The 25,522-nt window shown below is 38.7% G+C and overlaps 1 protein-coding gene across 1 annotated transcript in view; it reads left to right on the top strand.

Annotated features, from left to right (window-relative positions):
- The window catches only part of APBB1IP (amyloid beta precursor protein binding family B member 1 interacting protein), a 62,120-nt gene that overhangs the window by 19,252 nt on the left and 17,346 nt on the right, over positions 1-25,522 (top strand). Inside the window, exons 4-10 of the mRNA XM_084510401.1 lie at positions 521-813; positions 4,767-4,844; positions 6,083-6,242; positions 9,202-9,323; positions 17,014-17,088; positions 18,398-18,541; positions 22,078-22,188. Of these exons, the coding sequence (XP_084366527.1) occupies positions 521-813; positions 4,767-4,844; positions 6,083-6,242; positions 9,202-9,323; positions 17,014-17,088; positions 18,398-18,541; positions 22,078-22,188 (983 nt within the window). The remainder of the gene's footprint in view (positions 1-520; positions 814-4,766; positions 4,845-6,082; positions 6,243-9,201; positions 9,324-17,013; positions 17,089-18,397; positions 18,542-22,077; positions 22,189-25,522) is intronic.

Genomic DNA, 25,522 nt, shown 5'->3' with positions numbered 1-25,522 from the left:
AATTCTGATTTCTGCTTCCTGTTAATTTTAGATCTGTAGAACAGTAGTAATATATTAAAATATTCTTGATCCAGATATCAGTTACGTAGTTTGCTGTATATTATACCAAAAACTTGCTGAGCATTCATGTACATACACTTAAGTTTAGATGAACAAATAGCCTAATGGGAGCTACTGGAATTTCATGCATCCATATCACTAAGGATATGCCCATGAACTTTGCTGGATCAGGACCAGATTTCCTAATATCATATGGGCCTGAGACCATATCCCTGAAAGTGAAGCTTCCTTTCCTGTTTAATTTGTATTCGTAGAGTTCCTTGTACTCTAAACTTCAGTATAACCAGATCAATGGCTATTCCTAAAACATTCTTGTTTTCTTGAACACATTTTAAAATTTGTTCCCTTTCCTGTCATCTTTATATGTTACAGTAACCATTAGTGCAAATAATCTTCAGTGTGCTGGAAATAGACTTTTTCATTCCATTCGCTTTGACACATATTTTGATTTTCTTTACAGAATCCCTAAGTGCCCTAGAAGACAAAGACCTGGATGCTTTAATGGCTGATCTCGTAGCAGACATAAATGAAGTTGAACAGAGAACTTTACAAGCCCAGAAAACTTCTTCTGGCAACCAGCAAAGTGTGGTCGCTCAGCCTTCAACAGGCTTGGATAGTGACATTTATAGTAAATCAAGTCCCTATGTTACCATCACAGGACGGTTTGGGGATGACTTGCCTCCTCCACCTCCAGTCCCTGATTTAGACCTTCCACCACCACCGCCGCCACCTCCTTCAGAGCCACTCAGCCAGGTAAGTCTGTGTGGAATCTCATTGAAAAGTTCAGAAGCTCATGTAATTTTACAGGTGGTGTTTGACATAGGAACAATGAGGATATCTAGTGTAGAAACATCTGGGGCAGATTCTGCAGTGTTGAAACACATAGGAACGGTGGACCGAGAGTTTTTTGTTCTAGTGGCCTTAGCAGTTTCTAGCAATTCCTTGACCTGTTGCTCATTCCTTTGCCTTTCTAATTGCCATTTTGACAGCCCAAGTCAGGCATTCATCGCTGGAAATGGTTTACTATAATGGAAGACTTGTTACTATTTTTTTTTTTAATAAGCACTGATCAATTAGTACCTTCTTACAGAGAGTTTGGCTTTGGCATCTGTGCAAAGCATGGCCAAATATCCAACCATTTTGTGAAGACGCCGTTTGGTTATTTTCAGCCTACCCTACTACTACTGATGAAGAAGTTCTGTGGATTTTTTCCACATCCATCTCTGGCCTAAATGATTTCCTACAGGAAAAGGAATAGGAATAAATAGGAAAAGCTGTTCAGTTTTGCAAAACTTAGCATTTTCTTGGAGAACGGGTGAAAGGCTGAGCACAAGAACTAGTTCTCTTCTGACCATAGTGCAGAATCACTCCGCTCCTCTTGATCTTGTCATTGAAGGGAAGTAGTGAAGACCATCTGCAGTGTGGGACAAAAGCTCTTTGCTTAGCAGTTGCCAAAATTATAAGTAGGTACTATTTATAAATGATTGACTTACTGGTACAGTGAAAAATCAGTTATCACCACCTCCTCCGTGTTTGTGCTTCTTGCAAATCTGATTTAAGAGCTGAAGTCAAGTGTGGTATGTCTAGCAGGAGCATTGGAAGTTCAGTCCTTTGACATGAGGTTGTGGAGAGGGAGGTAATGTAAGAAGAATTCTGCCCTGTCAGCCCTCTGGGGAGAGTGTGTTTGTTAGAAGAGCGATGCAGTCCAAAAAATATGAATCTGAAATGCTGAATGTACATAGTGACTATGATGGAGAGGAGTTATTGACATTTACAGAATGGAAAAATTTTAGGGAAGGTGAGAAGAGCTCTGTTTGCCAGCGTAGAATTGTAGTGGTCAGTTTTGCCTAAAACCATAGACACTTCATTGCAGTTTAAAAGCCCACACAAACTGATGATGAATCACCTCAACATCACTGCTGCCTCTGTGTTTAGCATCATACAGCAAACATATTTAGCAAAAGGAACTGAAATTCTGTTAGGAAGAGGACCTTTCTGATCATACAAAAATAGTTCACTGGATAAAGCTTCATCTGGTGTCTAGGACCTCTCAGTGCTCTGTCTGAAGAGTGAAAGTTGTAAACATGTGGGAGGAACTTCACCATTTCTCTGTATTTCAAAGATAATAGTTAACTTCCTATCTTACGGGAAAATCAGCATTTGTAAAAACAGCTAGACTCCTTCAGAAGCTGAAGGGTTTTTTATTTAACTGTTATAATTGATACAGAAGAGATGCTGTAAGATAAGCTCTTTCGATTGACCTACAAACATATCCCCATCTTGGTTTACACTGGTGACCTTTAAGGAAGTATCAAGTTTCTAAATGGTCTGTTTTGGAAGCTGAGGAGGTGTGGTCTGGACGAGTAGGTGGTTAGGCAAGCTGAAGAGTGGCTAAGCTGACAGACTCATGGAGTAATAATCAATGTGTTGATGGCTGGTGTAATAAGTGGGATCACCATTAGGGCTCACATTGTTTAATATTTTCATCTGCGACCTGAATGACGATGTGAAGCATCACTTGCAGATGTGCTGAAGATACTTTTAATTAAGCACACTGACTGGCAGGATGTGACAGAGCAGAGATACCTTTAGAAACATGAAGACTGGCTCAGCAAAGCCCTCAGAAGGTCAGCAAGGTACAAGGCTCTGCAGCTGGGGTGGAATAACCCTGTGCGTTTGTAGAGGTTAGGAGGTGGCAGGCTGAGGTCCAGTTGAGAAGGAGCTGGAGTTCTTGTGGCTGCCACATTGAATTGTGGTTCTTGTGGCTGCCACATTGAATATGGAAACTGAGCTGTGGTGAGAGGAGCATGGCCAGCACATTGAGGGAGTCATTATTCATTTCTCTTGGCACTGGTGTGAAGCCACACCTGGAATATTGCATCCCATTCTGGGGGGGTGGGGCATCTCCAGCAGAGATGCTGCTGGGCTGGCGGGCATGGAGTGAGGAGGGCTAGCACAGACGGGTGGAGCTGGGCTTGTTTAGTCTGACAGAGGCTACAGAGTGGTTAAGCAACAACCTAAAACATACGAAACTCTTCCATGGTAGTGACAGATTTTATAACAAGGGGTAACAGTTGTTTTGTTGCTTTGTAACTTCAGGCAGAACATTAGGAAAACCTTTTTTGTTTCAGGATCTGGTGTAGCGCTGGAACAGGTTGCCCAGAGAGGTCACAGGTTCTCTTTCTCTGGAATTTTTGCCAACATACAGAAAATTACCTATAGGGCTATTACACGAGTTACAGTGTGAGTGATGGAGGTAATAACCATTTAAGGTACATATGGAAAGAACTGATTTCACATTATTATTTCCTGTCTTTGTTAGTGAATATTTGCTTAGAAATGGCATTTCTGCTCAGTAGATGAATTGCAGCTGTAAGTGGAATATCTTTTCTTTGATCAAAATCCACACCCGTTAGTCAGGATTCTTGATAGGTGCTCCTGAGCAAATCAAAGCTGACATTTTGTTTAATACTTCCTTTTTTCAACAGTCAAATAAGCACAATTTCATTATTCCTATTGCATCTGTGATACTAGGACTCTATTCTCTAACCTTTAACTGTACCAAAATGAAAAGGTACAACATTTCTTTCAAGGAAGCATAGAGCCGTCTCAGATGTTTCCATTAACTCTGACATTTATTTTTAAAACTGTCCTTAAGCTAAATAAAGTTTCTACATTTTCTGTGACATTATCTGAATGACTTTGTGTTTCTATTTAAAGGTACAGAAAATGTGGTGATTATATTGTAGTGGGAGAATGAATCTTTTAACCTGTCAAAGCATTTCTTTAAGGGTGATAGAATTTTGTATCTGGTAGCTTATTTACTTTGTATCATTTCCTTTTTCTACATTGAGAAAGACAAAGGTTATGACAACATGACAACTGTCAGGAGAGACCTTTGCTGCACAGATTTGTACGATGTGTGAACTCTGTTCAACGTAGGTCATGTGCAGGTGAAGCCTGAGTTATAGCTGCCTAAACTTTTCAACAGAAAGTCTGCCTGCAGGACACTCAACCACTTTAGTTAAGATGCTTTTCCTGCTTCTTTCAGAGAAGTGTTTTGGGATGGTAAGACAAAGTCTGAGAGGCTGTGTGCACTTCCCTCTGTAGAACAGCCAACCTTATTGGGGAAGCCATTTCTGTCCAACAGTTTCTGTTCAACCACGGAAACTATTTTTGGATTCCTGAAGTTTAGTATGTCTGAGCTGTAGCAAGGCACATTTCCATCCCTGAAGAGGAAAAAAGACATTTGTGAATTGATTGTCTGGCTTGCATTGTGGAGCATTTGACAACAGCAAGGACGCTTGAAACCTTCTCTTTCAGGTTGTACATCTCACCTTGTATTTTTGACATCCTGTGGGTTGCTAGTATCCAGGGGAAACAGTGATAAAACAAAAGATGTTTAGTGCAGTGAGAAGTCAGTCAAGACACATAGAAGAGTCCAGTCTTCCTGCATTCCTGTATCACTTGAGGGACAGGTCATGTAGGAGCTGTACGTCTAGAAAACAGAAGGAAACACTGCACTTGTAACTCAAAGCTTTGTTGAGAGGATCTTAGCTCAAGGAAAGCTGGGGATTCCCTGTAACTATGAAGTTTCCCATGGCAATCCTTATGTTCTGGATATAAATAACAAGAAACAACTCTTTTCAAGTAAATGCAATTTGCTGGCCTTGCTTAAGTCTAACAAATGTCTTGTGTCTTTACAGGAAGAACGAGAAGCACAGGCTAAAGCTGACAAAATTAAACTTGCATTGGAGAAACTGAAGGAAGCCAAAGTTAAAAAGGTGAGCCTTAGAATAACGAAATGTTACCACAAGAGCTATCATGGCTGTTACCGTTATTCTCAATAAAGTTCTTACTAAAACATCAGACTTTTTCATATTTTGTCTTTAACTTGAGACATCAAAAATATTCTGTGGAGCTGTCTTGCCATCTGCCAGTATGGGAGTATCTGTGAGAACGTTACCACTGAGGGACTTACTTCTAAGAGGACCAAGAAGGTTCTTCTACCTTCCCCCCTCTCCTCCCCAAGTGTTGGGGCAAAGCCCACTGTCCTGACAGATTGCATTAGAGAATGTGGAAGGTACATAAAAACATTGCTTACTTGTTCTGTGCTAATTCCAGAAGTATTCAGTTTTACTTCTAGAGTGGATACAGATTTAGCTAATCCTGGTTGAATTAGTGAGAGTCTTCTTGTCAAGTCCTCTCATGGCAGTGCAATAGCATACAAAGAAAAGAAATTTTACACCAGTAAAAAAAATAGAAGGATTCCAGCCTGTGTCTGAACAGTGCTGCAGAGTGTCATGTAAATATGCCCATTCATCCCAAGTTAGTGTTCCAGCTGAGCTCAACAAAAGCTACAGATGTTCAGTAACTTAGAAAATGGATGTAAGAACTTTCCTTACAATATATTTGCAGTTCTTCATAATATTTCACTTTGGCATTTTCTTGTGTTGCTCCTCTCTGAAAAGGTGCACACGATTTCTCATTTAACAAATAGTTCACAATAGGAAGGAATAATAACTGTCTTTCTGGTTAATTTGGTCAACGTAAGTAACTCATCTATTTGCTTTTTATCGATTTCAGGTTAGTCTGGCATGGCAAGATACCTCCATTCTTTTTCTCATTTAAAACTAAACTACACCTTTCCATATTTCTACCCTTCATTTAGGATACAGTCTTTTTGTATTGGTTTCCCTATCAAGCACTTTCCTTTAATTGGGTATCTAGTAGATTTAGAGAAGAGATTAGCTTCTGCTTTTCTCCATAGGAATTTCACCTTTTCTAAAATAGTGTACAGGATAAAGCCCAAATTCCTTTTCTGAGAAAAGGTCTTTATTTTGGTGGCAATGTAATGTCACAGCTTCCAATATGTTTTATTCCCTCAATTTACTGTCGGACAGAGTGCTTCTGAATCCGTAATAACCTTCAGCCTTAATTTTTCTTATCTGCATTAGCAGATTCAGGTTAGCCCTTTACTTGCTTCTGAAATTAACTGCCTCTTCTGTGACTCTGTCCTCAGCTTGTTGTGAAGGTGCACATGTATGATAACAGCACAAAGTCCATAATGGTGGATGAGCGCCAGGTTACACGGGATGTTTTAGACAATCTCTTTGAGAAAACTCATTGTGACTGCAACGTGGACTGGTGTCTGTATGAAATGTACCCAGAGCTGCAAATTGGTAAGTGGCCTAGCAGCAGGGATGTTTGGGGATGTATAACAAATAGATACAGTGCATTCTATGTTACTGGTAGTCTTGAAACACAATTAATGTAATTTCTCCTGTCCATGCATCCAGTGACATTAAACATCCCAGTCTAGAGGCTGAGGGACACTGCAGGAATGTACTTGGGCATTCTTGCTGTGGAATCAATGCTTTCAGTTGTCAGTGGTGGAAGCTGTCGTAGGCGCCTTGCTCACCACCATTTCCATTATTCAGTTTTATGTAATGTGAAGGGGCCACGTTAATTTTATTGTATTTGCCAAGGCACTGACAGACCCGAACACAAAAGTTCTCAGCTCTGCTCTTTGAAGAGAGGATGCAGTGCTGAAGTGCTGTCAGCAGGCTGTTACATACCAGCCAAACAAATGCAGTGATTAAACAAGACTGTCTGAGAATTATTTCAGTCTTTTGTAATGCATTTCACTTGTGGTGGTGGTTTTCTTAAGCAAAGCTGTGAACAGGATATTTCTCTTCAGCAGGACTGCAGCTCTGCTGGTGGTTCCATATGACTCTAGGAAGTAACTAGCCCTCCAGGTCCCTAGGAAACAGCTGTGCAAAACTTGTGCATTTTTTGTTACAACTTAATAAGTTTTGTTTCAAAAAGACTTTAAGGCTTAATTAAGGACAGAATATTCTCTCATTATACGTTAATTCAGAATCTTTTTATTGTCCAGGCTGCAAAGGTATTCACAGCACAAGAAGAAAATTGCCCCAACTTTCTTTCAGGGTAGCATTTGACCTACAGAAACTGGAAACTGTCAGTCTTTAGCATTCTCAGTTTACCGACTCACAACAGAAATGCAAATATGCACAAAATTAAATATCAATATTGCACTTAAAAAGAGCCCCAGGAGTAATTGTCCTGCTAAACTAAAACAAAGAAATGTAAAAATAGCTGGAAAAAGCCTGACTGCTCATAAGCAAAGGAGATATTCATCTGCTTGTAAGAGCAGTGGAGAAAGTAACTGCCAATCTGTTCTTTCTACTCCATTAAGATGATACATGAAGCAATATTGCCACGTTCTTTTGTACCAGCTTATCTTAACTGGAATTGTCATTAGACCCTAGAGATGTCGCAAATGTCACTTTGAATAGTTTTAGTGTTTTGTTGTCTTCAAAAGTTGCTCTCTCTGGTCTGGTGTGACCTGGACAATCATGTCTGAGTGTTAGGATGACAGCACTTATCTTGATACATATATTTTTATAGCTATATTATTATACACACATTTTGAATTTTAAAAAGAATGTTCTTGGATTTCTCTGTATTCTGAATAGACTTTTTTAATTCACCATCACACAGTTAAAACCAGAGGTATCAGGGAGAGCATATGTTACAAATATTGGAGTTAATGGATTTTTGATATTTATTTTTTTTAAGTAAAAATCAGTTAAGTAAAAATCAGTTGTGTTACTTTAGTCTCAACTAAATCTGGGTGCTTTGCACTGTATTAATATAGCAAAGAATTGTTCTTGTAATGAGTAAAAACTGTTTCAGAAGTGAGGACAGAAGAAGAGTAGAAAAGGAAGTAAATCAGTTGTTTCAGGAAGAAAAGTCTGAAAACTCCTGATGCAGAGGCCTCTCACCAGGTCCAATGAGCTGGGGATGGAGCCTTTTTGTTTGCAGAAAGGAATTTTGATATGGATGCAAGGGTACATGTTCTTTTGTCTGCTTCTAGTGCACAGCGACGTGCAGTTCATTTTGTTCAGAATCATAACAATGTGAACTATTCTTAATTCCTGTCAGATTATTTCTTGGCAGTTCTAAATAGCTCTATTACTATCAGCATGCCTAGGATACAGGCTTTCTGGCCCTTTATCTTTCTGCTTGCTTTCCATGTTAGAATTCAAAAGAATAAAATCACATTTAAGAAACAAATCTAAGCAACAAATATTTTAGTCTGATCTGATATTCCAGAAAGTCAAAGTTATTATCTCCTCTTACACTAGGCCAATCTAGGCCATTGAAAAATATGGTCATCAAAGACCACTGAAATTGGGGTACAGCTGTTCCCAGGGAACTCAAATTTGAAAATCAGAGCTGGTTGCATTCCTCACCCAGATGCTAAATTTGTAGAAAACTGCATTTTGGGGCCTTCCAAAATTATCTGTCAAATTGTGCTGAATTCCGTTTCCTTCTAAAGGGGATTTATGTGTCTGTTCAGCCGCTTTATATGAGTGAAACCCCAGAAGGGAGAGATCAAAAGTTACCTAACCTCAGAATAACTTGGTGGCTTTTCTGGGTGGAGGTTCTGGGTTCAGATCAGATTAGGAAGGGAGAGAGCTGACAGTAGGTCTCCCATCTCTCTGGTGGGTTTAACTGCTTAGATGCTGAGTGAAACAGTAGATTTTCACATCAGTTCATAATCTGTCTTCCTACTTCCTTTGTTTTGCCGTTTCTGTTTTTAAGTATTTGCCTAAAACTAAACATTTTATTCTCAGTGCATAGAATTCTTCCTGCTGACAAAGAGTAGTTTTTCATTTGTTTCAGTAAGTGAAATGACAAGGATATATTTTTTTTTTTCCCAATTCAGTAGTCAAAGTGAAAATATATCCCCAGTGATACTGCAAACTGTAAAAAAATAAAAACAATCAAAACAAGAAAGGCATTGAGAAACATGGGTGTAACCATCCACTCCTAGTGGGTCACTGGTTCCAGCCTTTGGTCAACAGCACCGAGATTCAGGAGGACTCTAAGGGTGTGCCTGATCTACATAAGGCATCTTCTGTAGCTGATTTGAACTTCAACATGACACTATTTTCATGTGGTTTTGCTCCCTTCTGTGTAAAGGAAAAGAGTGCTGGGCTCTCGAGTTCTGAATGAACATCAGCTAATGATTACATTCCGACAGAGGAATTTCTGCAGCCTCAGGAGAGGGGAGAGTTTGTGTGTCTTACATTACCTTTTTTGTCTCTCCAGAAAGGTTTTTTGAAGACCATGAAAATGTTGTTGAAGTGTTATCAGACTGGACTCGAGACACTGAGAATAAGATTCTATTTTTGGAAAAACGTGAAAAATATGCTTTATTTAAAAATCCCCAGGTAAGCTGACGTGGTAGTTGGATAATTATGTCATTTTATCTGTGCACTGCCTATTACATTTTAAATTTGCTTTCAGCTCTGTCAGCTCTAACTTAGAGAAAGCCAACCTTGTGTTTTCGGGGAAAAAAATGTTGAATGCAAGGATTTGAAACCCAGTGCTTTCTGTTCTTTGCTGATACTATAGTAAAATCATGTCTGCAGTGTATGTGAAACCTCATAAAAAGTATGCTGAGTACTAAAAGTTTATCTGTATTTCATTTAGACTGGGAAGGGGAACTGGAGAAACAGTAACCTTCTGTGTATACTAACTTTGTAAAAAGAGGATCTGTACACTGAGCTGCATTATATTATTTCCCATAGGTGTATTCACGAATCATTTCTTTCTTGTAATATGTGGTTGAAACCATGTTTACAAATACCATACTAGATACAAGTGGTGGATTCTGGAGCGCTAGGTCTTTTCCCCTTGCCTGTTAGTTCATTGAGCACCTGGTTTGATCCTGAGGGTAGCAAGAGAAAAATGAGCAATTCAGCATTGCTGAAAAAATGAGTCAAATATATACTTAGGAAGTATTTTTTAGAATGAGCCAATGTTTCAAGTAAAACCTGCAGAGAGGAAATTTCCTTCATTGACATAACAAGTATCCACAGTCAGGGAAAGAAAACTTACCCTGTAGTGTACGTGGTTGAATGTTGATTTTTAATATGGAACAGCAAAGCCAAGTTTGGAAGTAAAACATACATGATGGCTCAAGATGGCATACTTACCCATGCAAGTAAACATACTTAACAGCAGAGGTAAAATTGTACCTTTGCCTTGTACACTAGTAGCGTTGTTTGCTGTGGCTTAGGGCAGGGTCTTCTGGGAAAAGAAGATTCATTCCTTTTAATGAAGATTCTAGGTATTTTGGTAGCAATGACGTTTAGAAATAAACATGACCTAACCCAAGAACAGAGTAAGAGTCTAACTCTGTCCTCCCTGTCGGGGCACACTGAGCTTGACCTGGACATGTGTGTAGTCCTTGACCTCTGCACCTCTGTGATAAGCTGTAAGATGAACAGCCTATGGAAATTGGATCTGTTGTAGCTATCACACTATTGGAGTATTTTGACAGTAATAAAGGCTAACCATCTGCCAGGCTCAGTAAATTCAAACACTGTGGGACAGGCAGAATAGTACAGGCATACAGAAATACAAAATAGTTCATTTGGAAGGGACTATCAGAGATCTTCTAGTCCATCTGTCTGACCATTTCAGGGCTAACCAAAAGTTAAGCCATATTATTGAGGAAACCAAAAATTACGCCATATTATTGAGGACATTGTACACAAGTCTCTTGAACACTTATTATATGATTATGTTTGGTATGTAATCTGGAGTGAATCCCTGGAACAGTAAACCAAGCAGAAAATGCTCAGTTGGTGGTGAACAGATATGATAGATGATTATGTAGCAAACTACTTACGGAAATTATGATATAATTTTTATATCATCTTTTTTATATTTATTTGTTTATGACCAGTGGTAATGCATTAGCAGCAGGATTCCTTATTCCTTGTGGTGTTCTTATTTAGTGTTCTTTCTGTCAGAGATTACCTGTGAAGATCTGTAACTTGCAGTATTTTTCTGTAAAAAAAAAAAAAAAAAAAAAAAAAAAAAAAAAAGAGAGAGAGACAAATTCCAAATGCCTACAATTTATTCTTAGATGAAATAGTGATACTAACTTTTAATTACAGAGGTTTGATACAATGAAAGTATTTTAAAAATCAAATAATTAAACTGTCCAGAGGCATCGCTAAAACATGCAGACCTCTGGAGAATATCTGTGACCTGTGCTAGTATTCATTGTTTCTTTCTGTGAACTGGTCACATATCTGTTATACATTAAAAAACAATTAAATAAATATGTTTCCTTTTCTAAGGAGGAATTGAAGTTTGCAGGGCTTATCCACTAGGACAGGGTTTACCTATGCTAGCAAAGTACTGCCTAGCTAATGCCATTGGCTGTTTTTAAAGACTGTGTCATTGTTGTCATGCTGTCTTCTCTAATATTTATCTGCAGCTTTGTTCCTTAGAACATTATTTGAAGTCTTTGGAACACAATTTGGAAAAAGCATTTTGCAAAATACTCAGGTCTCCCCCCTTGTTCACCAAGACAGGCACACTTTTGCTCTTTCCTCACAGAGAAATCAGAGTGAGAGACTGTTCTGTGAATGGCCTCGGTGAGTCATCTGGAGAGACAGCATCGTGAGTCCATGACTAAAGAATGAAACAAAAATGCATACTAGTACGTGTACAGATAAAGACAGCCTTTATAATAGAGGAAGTGTGATGCATTGCCATGCAGTTGAGTGATGCTGTGCTTGACTTTTGAAAGGGAAGTTTGTCAGGTCTCAATGCTTTTTTTTCAAAAAGTTCAAGGAATAATCCCCAGCTAATAGAAACTCTCATGTAGGAATGTAGGAAATATTTTTGCTTCACAAGGTTATTTGTAAGGGGCAGCTGAATCTAAACTGCTGACTATTAAGTGTTGGCCACACCCTTAGACCATTGCATTTGTTTTTTTGGCCTCTTAGCGGTGGCAAAATCCACTGCTTACATGGGTTTTGTTTACCTGTGTTTCTCTGTTGCTGATAAAAACAGCCACAAAAATTTCAAGTGGTCCAGGTGATCAGGTGATACCACAGAACGATTTGGGAAACTAATTGAAATCTGGGTTCAGTAAGTGCTTCATGCTTCTGCGCTCTCATTGACAAGCCAAAAGCAAAAGCTTTGTCCTCCAATGGAGAACCCATATGCAGAATTGACTCTCTTTTTCTCCCTAAAAGCAAGAATACTAAGCAGCAGAAGAAGGTGGAGTAAGAACTTGTGGTGTCTTTCATAATGGGACATCTATAATGGGTTTCACTCTTGAATATTTATTTTGAAGTCAGTGAAACTGGGCTGGTATCCACCAGGTGACATTTCTTGTTTTAACCACTTCGGCCAGGCTTTATGAACCATGTATTTGGTTCTTATTTTGTTCCCTCCACTGTTACTGTGTGAAGGAAACAGACGGGTGGTAGGGAACCTGACTGTTCAGTATGCTGGCAAAGGCACAGGGAAAAAGAAGTGAGAAAAGGGAAGTGCTTTTCACTGTGCTCCCAGTGTTCAGTAATCTTAATTTCTTTCTCTGTTAGTGTATCTTAGAGGATGGTATAATTTCAAGCTGAAGATGTTACTTGGATAAATATTTTTTTTCTTTTTCTATCTTGGGACAGTATCACAAACAGTCTTTATATACAGTTTAAATGTTTTACAGGCAAATTTAATCAGCCTATTAAGTGCTTTGTTGTTAGCTGCATAAGCTCCTTGCTTATGCACGTCTTTCATTTTTTCCACGTTCCCCCCTCCTAAAACACTTTAAAATTATCATCCTCAAGGCATGAAAAGTAAACTGCAGCAATTTCTTCAAATACTATAAAACTGAGGAAGCAGAGATCAAAAACATTTTTTTCAAAAAAAGCTTTGCCTTTATTTTCTTTATCTTCATTTGTGGTCTCCAGAGCAATTATAAGTATCTTGTAATATTTTTAATGTGCATTTTTTTGGGGGACACATCATGATATGGTTTGCAGATATGACCGCATTCTGGTGTGTTTGCTTTTGTTTTGTTTTGTTTTTCTGCACAAACTATGCTGCATTCTGTACACAGTTGAAATGGGATGCATGTAGCACGTGGGCGTGAGCTGGCCAGGTTTTGATTCATTCCAGGTGCAGTTTGGATGGGGGTAATCAGGCAGCTCTTTGCACGAAGAAGATAAACTCACATCTATCTCACTGCACAGCATTTGGTCTGCACTGTTATGGACTTTGCAAGTCTTCTGGAAAAACAGTTTCAGGAGAATGAAAGCAAAAATGCAATCTAAGCAGAAGTGAAAGCCAAAGGAGGATGCTGCCTTGAAAACCTATTTTTGCTATGTACTGGGAAGTAGCTGCTGCATTCCCACTTAAATGGAGACATTGCCACTGTCCTGCATGAGTACAGGGAGAAATGCAGGCATAACATCTCTTAAAGCTGTCATACCTACGTGCCAAAACTGCCACTGTGGCTTTGCATTAATCTGACCCAGGCAAAATGGCATGGGAGAGAGCACTGGCTTTGTGTTAGCTTCAGCCGGTCTGGGGTGTGAAGGCCTGGGGAAGAATTCAACAGAAACACTCGGCTGCTCACTTCTGCTGCAAACATTAGGAAAAAATTCTGTACTATGAGGGTGGTCAAACACTGGAAGAGGCTTCTTAAAGAGGTGGTTGATGCCCCATCAGATGCTGACAGTGTTCAAGAGATGTTTGGATTAATGCCGTCAATAACATGCTTTGGTTTTTGGTTAGCCCTGAAGTGGTCAGGCAGTTGGACTTGATGGTCTTTGAAAGTCCCTTCCAGCTGAACCATTCGATTTTAAACAGCCCAAACAGAATAAACAAAGCAAACCCAATGACAGAGTGTGCCAGCATACTTCGGTTTGTTAAAATAATCCTTTGTGTTTGCTTTCTTATGTTATCATCATAAGAGGATGAATCTGTCCTGTTAAGTAGGCTCAGCTCGCTATCAAGAGAAAGACATTGTCTTTTGAAGTAAAAAATAGTTCATTCTCAAATCTGTAGACATATGCTGAGAGCTGCCCTGCAGCCACACACATCTTGTCCCATTAAAGACCTGACATCCCAAACCAAACATGCTTTTCCCAGTGGTGTTCTCAGCCCCACAAGATCTTGCCTTTTATCATGACCTTTGACTACTGGACTTGGAATGACCTCTCTTGGACACATGTGGTTGCCTCCCATAGGATGAATGCTTCTGATAAAAATAGGAGACCACACAGTGATAAAACAAGTACAGTGTTCAGTCTGCTCCCCAGGTCTTCAGCCACTGACAAATAATAAGCACCGTAATAATCCCACATTTCAGGGCAGAGATGTAAAGGAGGTAATCAGTAATAAATGAAATGTGTGCTGACAGGTGAAAGATGACAGTGTACGTCTGTGTAAATGTGGTTTAGGTGACAGAGCCCTGCTTCCCTAATGAACAAGCTGCCTTGTGAGAGATCCAGCATGGATATCATTAGAAACTTTCTCTCTTTACCATTGATTATGTCAGCACAGGGTGGTCTGTGTTTCTTCTAAATAAATGCCAGATGCCTGCATGTGATTCAGCTGTAATCAGAGGAGCTTTGTTTTCTTACTATCAGTGCACTGAAGACTGACTGAGACAGATGAATGCTCTCCCCACCCATAGTAAAGTTGATGACTCGAGGCCTTGTTGAGACAGTGACAAGGTGCAGTTACCTTGATAAATCGTCCCTGTGTATGGTAGGGGTTGTACGATGTCTTTATAATGACCTGAAGAAAGAGGTTTTCAGCTCGCAAGTCTCTCCACTTTCCATACCCACCCCAAAGTCTGGAGGCCCAACCCAGCCTCACAGTGCCCTCTGAGGTTTCTCTTCATACCTTCCTCAATACCAAACTGTGTGTGCCAGCATCAAGCCAGCAGTGCTATGGTAAGACCCTGTCTGTCAAAGAGAGCTCTTGCACATGTACAGAGGACTTGGCTGCAGCAGTTCCCAACAGTATCTTTCTTCCAGTAGGTTTTGGACATCATAGGCAAGGCATTTTTTATTATTTTTTTTTTTTCTGCTGTTGATGGTGTCTTCTGATGTAGTCATGCAGCTGTGGTCCAAAATATGCTTGCTTACCTTCGTCCATGGATTCAAAATGTGCCTAGGTAGTCTGGAGCCATATAAGTGCTACTTCATAACCTACAGAAAAAAATAGAGCTGTATTTCCTAGACTAACTCAATATGAGTGTTCAAGTTTCTTTTCTGATGTTCATACCACAGACATCAGCATAGGCCAAATTGCAACATGGCTGTGGTTTTGATGTCCCCTGCCTGACTTAATGTGAACATTTAATAAAGCATTTTTTTAAAGAACTGCCTTTGAGATCATCCACACCTCTTCCTCTCTTGGTGCCCCTCCAAAAGCCATCTGCTATGAGGCTTGCTTTCTGGCAGACCGTTCTTCACAGCACTGCTTGAAAAAGAAGATGTGGTTGTTTGAAAAGGCAGATAAATCTTGTTGCTGTAAACATGTTATGATGGTAGGGTAGGTTTGCTACTTGTCTGTGTACTTCTTATTGTGTAGGAACAGCATGTTCCTTCATGTATATGTTTCTCCTTTGTTTTTCAGTAACGCTTTGCATTTGTGTTGTAGTTTACTCTTTGTTGATTTCTAGCCATGTAAATACATGGCCACATTCTCATAATCTTGAGACGTGTATCTCACTGAAAAAATGGTGGGGAGAGAAAAGAAGTCTGACAGATTCTTGGTTGTTCAGCAGTTCTATATTGCTGCAGAATTACAAAGTTAGGAGTAATTTTTAAACAGATAACTTAAAAAAAATAAATAAATAAAAAAATGCCCTTTGTCCTGCAAACTTAACTTTTTGATTATTTTCAGGGAAATCAGTAAGGCTATCACATGCATGAGGTGATTTTCAAATCCAAGCTCCTGTTCTTTCTGTACTTTTGTTTAGAAGGTGACAAAACACAAGCACTTTGAGTGTTATCATTCTGACTTCAGGCCCATGGATCCAGGTTTTGCTTGATGCATGGCTTAACTCCATGATCCATCTGCCTGCTTCATTCACAACTACCCCACCATCTGCAGGCAGCCAGGGGCTCTGCCATGCTTGCTGTTGAGCAAAGCCACTGGATGTGCTATGGCATGCAAAGCCTAGCATTCTCCAGATTTACCTTCCCAAAGCTTGAAGTTCTGCCTTGCACAATGCAATTGGATGCAAAATTATTCTGCTGTTTACCAGTGGGTGAATTTATTTTTGCTGGTAACTGTGCGTGAGGTGCTGTGCTTCCTTGTTTGCAGGGGCAGGATGGCACTGGGTCCTCTGAGGGCAGCTGCAGCTTCACGTAGCCACTGTCACAGAGGTGGAGGGCTAGTTTCAAAGTGTAGGCTTGTGTTTCAGTGGTCTGGTCTGGAGAGCTTGTGCTAAGATAACATGATAATCATTACGTACGCTGTTTTCTTCTTGATTTTTGAATACCTTTTCCATTGTTTCAAAAACCCTGCAGGACATGAGCAGGGGTATTAGAAGTGGAAAGTAGTAATTTTTGAGAAACGCTTTGCATATGACCACTGGTATTAAAAATGAAGGGCTGAGTCTATTCAGTGCTAGATATGAAGCATGAAAATTATCAAATTTGGTTGTTAGGAAAAATGCTTTGTAGCCTTTTGGTGTTGCATTTTCTTCATCTTATATCATCACACAAAATATTATGTTCTCTGCTGCCATAATAATATAGGAAACGGTGAAAATGGGAATGATAAAATCAAACCCATTGATCCAGAGAAACAGCCAAAGGTGTTTTTAAATTTTGGGAGGCTGTAAATACATAGCCAAAAGTAATTTTGAATTACTTTTCTATTATATTCGAAATGAAGAATCAAAACTCATCAGTAAGCAAAGGTGACAGAGGTTTTCTATAAGAATTCATATGCAACTGCTTCCTACATTTGTTAGCATGTATACTCAGTATCAGAAGACTGAATAACAATTGAATGAGTTTGTAGTGATCTACTTACTTGTTGTATTGCTATCTTTATAAAGAACGTCCATTTCTTTTGTGTCTTAATCAGAATTTCTACCTGGCAAACAAAGGGAAGAATGAAAGCAAAGAAATGAACGATAAAAACAAAGAGGCCTTACTGGAGGTAAGCCAGCTTTCTAGGTTGAAGTTGTAACTGTCACCAAAACTCTGCCACCGTCTGCATCTGCTCTGTAACAACAGGGTTCAGTTCTTTGTGGGCAGAAGTGCAACAACAGGAAGTTCTGTGATGGTTGCTAACAGCAGCTTTGTGTCTAAGGTTTAACATTTGGCTTTTCCTCTGCATCTGCTGCTCACCACTAAAAATGCAGGGTTTGTACCCTATCAGAAATTAAATGATGGAGAATGGATTTATTGTTACAGACCGCAATGCAAAGAAATGTTTGTGCTTAGCGTTTCTACAAAGGGTAATAGCAAGTTACCAATCAAGGCAATGTTGTGCAAACACAAATATAAGAAACAACTGTGCCACACCCTTAGGTCAGCTTTTGTGACTTTGTATTAGGAAGACTGATCAGTAGCAAACAATTCTATTTTGTGTTAGAAACTATTTCTCACTACCTCAAATCGTTAGCTGTACTGCAACAGAAAAAGAACCTTTGCACTTTTTCAGGAAGTCTGTTCAGCCTTCTGCCTTTCCTGCTAAAGTTTTACTTCAGTTGTATGATTTGTGAGAGAAAAATCCATTGTTATGTTGAAGTTTTGTATAAGATTATCACAGTTTTCCTGGAAAGCATTCTGGTAAAAGATCAGGAAAGGAATACCTTTCTTGGGTGCCTGAGGATTCCTATTATAAAATCACTGCATCATCACGAAGGCAATAGATGTTAACCAGAAGTCCTGGTAAAATCTGAACCAAAATATTAAGTGTACAGGTGTGTTGGCATTAAAAATTGCCCATCACCAGGTCCTTCAAGCAAACAGTGAAGTATATTTGTTTAAAGAGTGTTGCAAATGCTAGCATGTATTTAGAAGTGAAAGTGATGATTAAGGGGGATTTTTCTTCTAAGCGATCTCTAAAGATTCTCTCTACAGAACCTATACATACAGCAACAGAGAAAAAGCAACAGCAGCAATATCAAGCATTCTGTTTTATTGCCTTCATTGGGTAAATCTATATCTATTTAAAACTTTTTTTTTTTTTTTTCCCTTGACCCTTTAGAGAATGGAGGGTTTGCAAGCCTTCTTTTCCAGTGTGAGCATCCAGCTTGCATGTCTGAATTACCACATTAGCTTGGAAAAGTTTCCTTTGCCTATCTAAGGTGTTTATCCCCCTGGTAACTGCATTCCTCATGTTAATATGTTTACTATCACAGGAAATGTCTTTATTTTTCAAGGGAGTATTTTTCTGCTATTTATTAGTAGGGATGTGCTTAAATCCATTTATTCTGAATTATATTATTTTTGTTGCACAGGAAAGCTTTTGTGGGGCATCTGTCATTGTGCCAGAGCTTGAAGGAGCCCTTTATTTAAAAGAAGATGGAAAAAAGTCCTGGAAGAGGCGTTATTTTCTTCTACGAGCTTCTGGAATTTATTATGTACCCAAAGGAAAAACCAAGGTCAGGAAGCCAAATAATACTTTTAGGAATAAAACAATTCATGGAGGTGAAAGTGAAGAACTCCCAAGGCGACATATTAAGAGCACTGCCTGCCATATCTGAGAGTGTGGCTTTTTTCCTGGTTTTTGTTTGTTTGTTTTGCTTTTTAACTTTGTCTGCACCACTTGTGCAAATATTAGAATGTAGTCGCTGAATCCTGTCACGTTTCCCTCCTTTTGATTTCCATGGAGAGATAAAAGCATTAAAGAAATTTCACTCCTCCGGAAATCAGTAGGGGGAAGAAAAACAGCACAGCATCTTTCAGTTGGTGTTATGTTGCTAAAGTACTTCACTGTTATATGGGTTCCCTGTGGAAGTATATTTAAAAAAAACTCTGAAGTAAACTAATTTCTGATCACAAAAAATGCACAATTTGACTTTGTTGAATGCTAACTTCCTGTGCCAATAACCAGCATGCAGAAATGGCATGGTTTTTTTCCTACAGGGATCTTCACCTAGAGAAAGTGTGGTGCTTTTAAAGTATTTTAAGACTACCCTTTGAGTAGAAAGAATTGAGACAGAAACATCCACCTGATAGAATCAAATGTACTGACATCTAGTATTGCATAATATTTAGAGTCTGAATTGCCAACACTGGAGAAGCAAAGTGGTCCTGGGTACGTTGCACAAGAGAACAGCTGGCTTCTCGTTTCCACTGTGATGAGGGAAAATGGTGGCTTCTGAAACTAATGTTTTTGGTGTTTGTGTTTTTTTTATATATATATTTTGAAAACCAATTCTGTTATCACATGCAGCTCTGCTAATGCTTCACAACTGAAAATTCTGATGTTGAGGATGGAGCTTTACTCTTATGATTTGTGTGGTGAAATGTAACTGTTTTGCTATTCCCTGACTAAATTTGCAAAGGAAGGAAAAAGAAAGATAGCTTCTAAAGAAAGTGTCACTGTTCCAGTGACCTGTGTTTATAACCAAATCTCAGTGAAATACAGACCTAGATTACCTTGCTACTTTTACAGCAATTTAATGTGACTTTACCTGACCCTGAGATAACAGTTTTCAGTTCTCCAGTCATCTAGCACAATCTTGTTAAGTGGAAGGCACTTAACGTAGAAAGAGTATAAGAATAATGAAATGAAAAGTCCATTTGGATACTTTCCTTGTATCTTGCCTCCAAGGATAGCCAGCAGCACAGTGCCTAAGCAGGGCATGCGTATACTTATAGATACCCAACCTTTTTTTCATCTTCCAGTGATGCCTGTTTTAGTGACTTTCCTTTATAGTACAGATGAGGAAAGTGCTTTCCTTTTCCAGATGATGAACTCCAAAAAAGCTGAGGACTGAGCCATACCTTCACCTTGGAACAGTTCTTTTATTTTAACACTTCATTGCCTGCTGATTGTTGCAGCCTTTCTACCACCTTGCCTATAACTGAGCCACTGTTAAAAACTGTACTCAGCCAGTCACTCACAGTGACTTAGGACCTTTAGTCAAATTATTTAGGAAAAAGACACAGCTCTTTAAGAAGGTACCACAATCAACTGTTGCTCCTGGTTCTATAACAGCTTCAGCAAAAGGTTCCATATGTCCATGACTCAGCCATTGCATAGAGTATCAAGTCTGTTAGCCCAAATCAATGCTTAATGGTGATTTAAGTTAGTCACTGGACTTGCTATTGGAAGAGCTGAGGTTCAGGTACGTGTCTCTTTGTGGAAACAATAGTCTCTGTTAGGTGAGCAGCATGCATTGAGAGTGCTAAACATCTGAAAACACTGCAACAGTATTTCATAGAGATTTTCAGTCAAAGCCCTTAAATTAGGAGAGTTCATCCCATGTCAAGGTGGTAAGAAGAGTGTGCAACTTGCTGCAGTCATTCAGTGTGGGTAAAGTGATCCCTTTCACTGAGGTGCAGAAACAAACTATTGGTGGGCAATACTATCTGCTGCTGCTGCAGTTGGTTTGAAATTCATCATGTAATCGTGTTTTCATGTGTTACTAAAAAGCAAAGAAGTCTGGCATACCTTTTGCACTTCGTGTTGGCTGTAAAATACAGGGCAAACCTATAAAAATACAGGGACATTTCCAGATAATTTTATACACATGCCTTTAGTGTGTTTTTGTTGTTGTTGTTGTTGTTGTTGTAGTTGTTGCTGAACAAACCAGACACCAGTCAGCACTATCATCTTCACTTCTTTCTTCAGTTTAACCCTAATTATACCATTCAGAAACGTGTTGTTAATGGAAAAGGCCACAAAACAGCAGAATTGGAATTGTAGATATAAATTTAAAATGTTTCTGTTAATTATGTTGTTTCATCTAGTCATATTAACATTGGAGAAATATTAGCAATAAGTGTCTTTGTGCCTTACATGCAAATTTGTTTTTTCTTAGAAGAAAATAACAACTGCATTCATATTGGTTTTAATTGCCATGACCTGGTTTCTAAAGGGAAAGGAAACTCCTTATTATACTGCATATATTTGAGCATGTTTGGGAATTTGCAGTGTCAGAAGAGCTTAGGTTCATATACTCGATGTCAAATCCCTGAAATGAACTTCAGAAGAGATGGGGGAGAGAGAAGCCAGGTCTACATACCATATGGAGTGTTTCCCCCAAAAATCTTAGTTGCAAACTCAGTTTATAAATGCAGTAACATAAATAAATCCAACTCAAGAGCATATTGTAGTGAAAGCAGCACTAAGAGTGAAAACAACCTAGAAGAACCATCATATGTGGAAATATAACCCCATTCTTAGAGGAAATGAGGGGTTGTTTTCATTTTTTTTGTTGTTTTGTTTTCACAATTTCCTGATATCTCAGTTTAACCAACAGTGACCATATGACATAGCCATTTCTGCATTTCCACTCAAAGGATTGCAAAAGGTATGCTTTGTATGCAGAATTCTTCACAAAAAAAAAAAAAAAAAAAAAGTCTGCCAGTAACAGAAACCTTGTTACTTAAGCAACATACTGTGAATAAGTAAATGTTATGATAAACAGAACAGGAATGTTGCCAGGAAATTTGAGAAGATTCCAAGCAAAGCAGATGAAATGTGTGTTCATTTTCTGATGGGAGTTTACATTTGTTACATATATCAAAGAGAGTCAAGCTCCCAATTCAATTTAGAACCCCAGGCCATCATTTTCTAATCAGAATTGTAAGGGTGTGGTTGCAAGGCCTGTATCTTTTTTCTTTTTACAAAAATTATTTCTTACTATGGTCTCCTCCTTTTTTTTTTTTTTTTTTTTTTTTAGCCGTAAGTCAAAATCTCCACACAAAGCAATAAAGCATAACAAAACCAGAAAAACATCAAAATATTACACTGTTATATATTATTCCTGATCTGTACTGACATTCTTCCAAATGTTGAAGTATACACACTCTTCTTTCTGTAGTCAACTTTGTAACCGTTAAAAAAAAAAAAAAAAAAAAAAAGTAAAAAAACATCAGCACTATACACTTGAAGATACTCCTTTATTGAGTCTCACATCAAAATTTAATTTGTTCTAACAATGCTGTGCTTGGTTTTTGTTTGTAGACATCCCGGGATTTGGCATGCTTCATTCAGTTTGAGAATATGAATGTTTATTACGGTTCTCAACACAAAGTGAAATATAAGGCACCTACAGATCACTGCTTTGTCCTAAAGGTAAGAGAAAATGTACAACAAAAACATACAAGAAAAAAAAGTTCTGCAATTATGATACACAAATTACTGTATATGCAAATGTATTTAAGTTTCAAGGTCCATGGACCCTTACGAGACAGAATACCTCCTGCAAAATCATGTTTTTTTCTTCTTTAATTCATTCTTGATTAGCAGCATACCTTGAGAATCTTCTGAACTTACAGGACTGGTAGTCCTATGATGTATATCTATACTGTATCTATAAAGTTTTCTTCAGAACAAGGCCAAGTATGCTTCCAGTGACTCCTTAGGTGACTGGACACATCCAGAAAAATGGCACACAAAGCAGCACTTTCATGTCTTTTTTTGTTTGTTTTTGCAGTGTAGTCATACCTGTTGAATCGTATGTTGATGCAAAATCTTGCCTGTATTGAGGCAAGACATTTTGTGTGGCATATTTTATTGCACAACTAGCTGTGGCATGAGTGCAAAAGACACTGCTCACACAGTCGTTAAATTCCTGTTATGGAAATACATGTTGCACTGCTGCCACTTCAGGTAATGGCACTGCAGCTAGGCTGGGAATTCCACATTTCTCTCAGGAAAGGAAAAGAATCCCAGGCTCTTCACATAGTTCAGGTAGCAGAAATGAAGCTTTGCAGCTTCAGTAGCTAGGCTCTATTTCCGATCTGTCTTTAATACAGGTTTTAGAATACAGTGGGATTACTGCGTACAAGAAAGACAGAAAATAATCTCTCTGATTCTTGTCTATTTAAAAGTCTGTGTTGTAAACAAGATATGAGAAAATGGTATTTTGCCATCTCAGTAAAAGGTACAGGAAACATTCACATCAGAGGTCACTTATAATACCACATTTCCAGCTGTAGCTGCACACTTACAGCACTCTTTTGTTCAGTTTCAAAATGTCTACTAGCCTAATTTACACATGGCCAAGCAGAAGTGGTTTATAGACTCTGCCTTGTTTTCCGTAGCAGATGTAACTAATTAGCAGCGCTAAGAAGTTTTAATAGTAAAGTTCTCCATAAAATGCTCGATGGGGGGAAAGAAACTTCATTCTTTTTTTTTTTTTAATAGAGATGATCCTTCTGAAATCAACAGGTGAGCATTATTTCTGAAAACTACAACTCTCAGTGGAAAGAAATAAAAAAAGGAAAAGAGAAGGTGATTTAAAAAAAGAAGGGGAAATAGATTTTCTAAATCATTGAGACCATATGTGTGTGTGTATATATCTACCTATCTCAGATCTTGTTACAAGATCCAGTCCAAACCAAATGACTGGTCAGAGGAGTATCTGACTAATTTAATAACAATTATTCATTTTCTATTCAGATGAGAATAACAGCGTGATTTCTGAGGTGTATGTAGCAATGTATTTAACTGTTAACAATGAGTGGGAAAACTTTCTGGATTTATTCCCATCTTTTGTGAAAAGAGGTATAAATAAGAACTTATACAAAAAAAAAAAGTCACCATTAGACTAAAATACTTGCTTTACTAGATGTGTGATGTTAGCACTGTACCCTCAACATGAGATGTGAAGAACAAGATCAAGAGCTCGCTAGGGAAATTTTATATATAGTAGGCTTATAAATGTATGAAACATACTCAGCAAAAATGTTTTCTCTGATGCTTCTTAAATGTGTTTGTGGTATGCTAGGATAAACATCATGTTGATGAGATCATTATATCCAAGCAACCCTGCTTTGTGGTGAATAGATTATGTTACACTGATTGTTCTTCATTTTAATTCCCACAAGTCAGCATTTGGTAGATTCCTGACTCGCTCAGCTTCAGACTTGGCTTCTACTACCTTTTGCAATGGCTGGAGTTGCCAAGGAAGAATAGGGAAGCTTTGGTATCTTCAAATCTTCTGTTGTTTATGGAAACCTCTCACTTTGAGTGGCTTTCTGAAGGTGACGCAGTGGAGATTTTGGTATTTCTTATAATGTCCATGCAGTAGTTCAAGTTCAATATATATCATTTTGAAGGCACGCAGCTGAGATGAGTGTCATATCCTTCCTCTTTTACCTTCAGTTGGAGTTGAGGTTGTAATACATCTTGAGATCTGTAGGCTAAGGGAAAGAACAAAGTTAAATGTTGGTTTCTCTGATTGGATGTTTGGTGGCACACAAGTGTGTGGAGAAGGATGTAAAGCCATTTATTACATTTAGTCACATTTTGTTCCTGCCTGTTTTCACATGGAAGACTCCCAGAAGAAAATATTTCTCTTGCTGGGAGACACTTGTTTGGAAATGTCAAAGGAAAACAAACCATCGTCCTTGAGATATTTCTCATCCTGTTGTATTTTGAGAATAAAGTCCGCAAGATGGAACGACAGTAATTCTGCAGACAGGTGAAGTGAGCAAAAGGCAATAGATTTAACAGGTAAACATTTGTCTTCATTATCCTGGTAACCTGGTGCTTCTGGAGGAATGTGGATGCTCAGCTCAGCTTTCTGAGCATCCTGAGGAGCTCCTTAGGAATGGAGGAACTGCTCCCTCAAAGTGGTGAGCAGTCATCAGCCAAGTTACTTGCTCTGCTGTGTTTCAAATGTTACAAAAGAAACTGCCCAGCTTAGAGGCAAAAGACCAGCTTGTACTTTACAGTGCAGGAGAAATACAGGGACTTAGCAGCTTCAGCAGTGTCTTGCTTCTGTGCTAGTCCTGCTGAACTTTAAAGCAGGCATAATTTCCCTGATTTGAGCACTGAGCTGAAAAACTCTCCTATTTACTTCAGACTCTACTTCTTAAATCAATTGACATCCTTACTTCAAGAACGGGGGAAATGCCTTTTGTTCCTTCAAAGGGCAGCAAATGGCCAGTGAGATGGTCTGATTTGGAGTTGAATGTGACTTCATCTTGAAGGAAACATCCTTTTTTTTCCTCCAGTCCCCATTTGAATGTTGAGCCCTCCAAACAATTAACTAGCCTAAAAATAGTAATATTTGTACCACCTACAAAGGTCCTGTCTCATATATTTCAGGGAGAAAAAACGCAATATTCCTTTCTGCGAACTCCTAACCTGGTCATTTGCACATTTAGGGAGGGAAGAGCCTGCAAGAGATATTTTGAGAATGAGCAGGGCATTGCTGTCATTTTTGCATCTGTCTGCAAGGAATCATCAAGAGTTTGCAGGAAAGAGGAACCCTAGAACTATCGTTAACTGTAACCAACACTGGTGACTTGGTTTTAGCTAGAATGAGATCTCTCGGGTTGTCTTGACACTGCCCTGAACTATATGAGCTTTTGCCTCAATGTCTCTGGGACATTTCTTTGAACACTGCTTCACCCTGATCTTTCTAAATAGGATGAGGACTTTTTCTCCAGTTTCTTCT

The sequence above is a fragment of the Aythya ferina genome (assembly GCF_964211825.1).
Source record: "Aythya ferina genome assembly, chromosome: 2".
Taxonomy (NCBI): Eukaryota; Metazoa; Chordata; class Aves; order Anseriformes; family Anatidae; genus Aythya; species Aythya ferina.
Note: the sequence above shows the minus strand (reverse complement) of the source record. Positions and strands in the feature narration are given on the sequence as shown.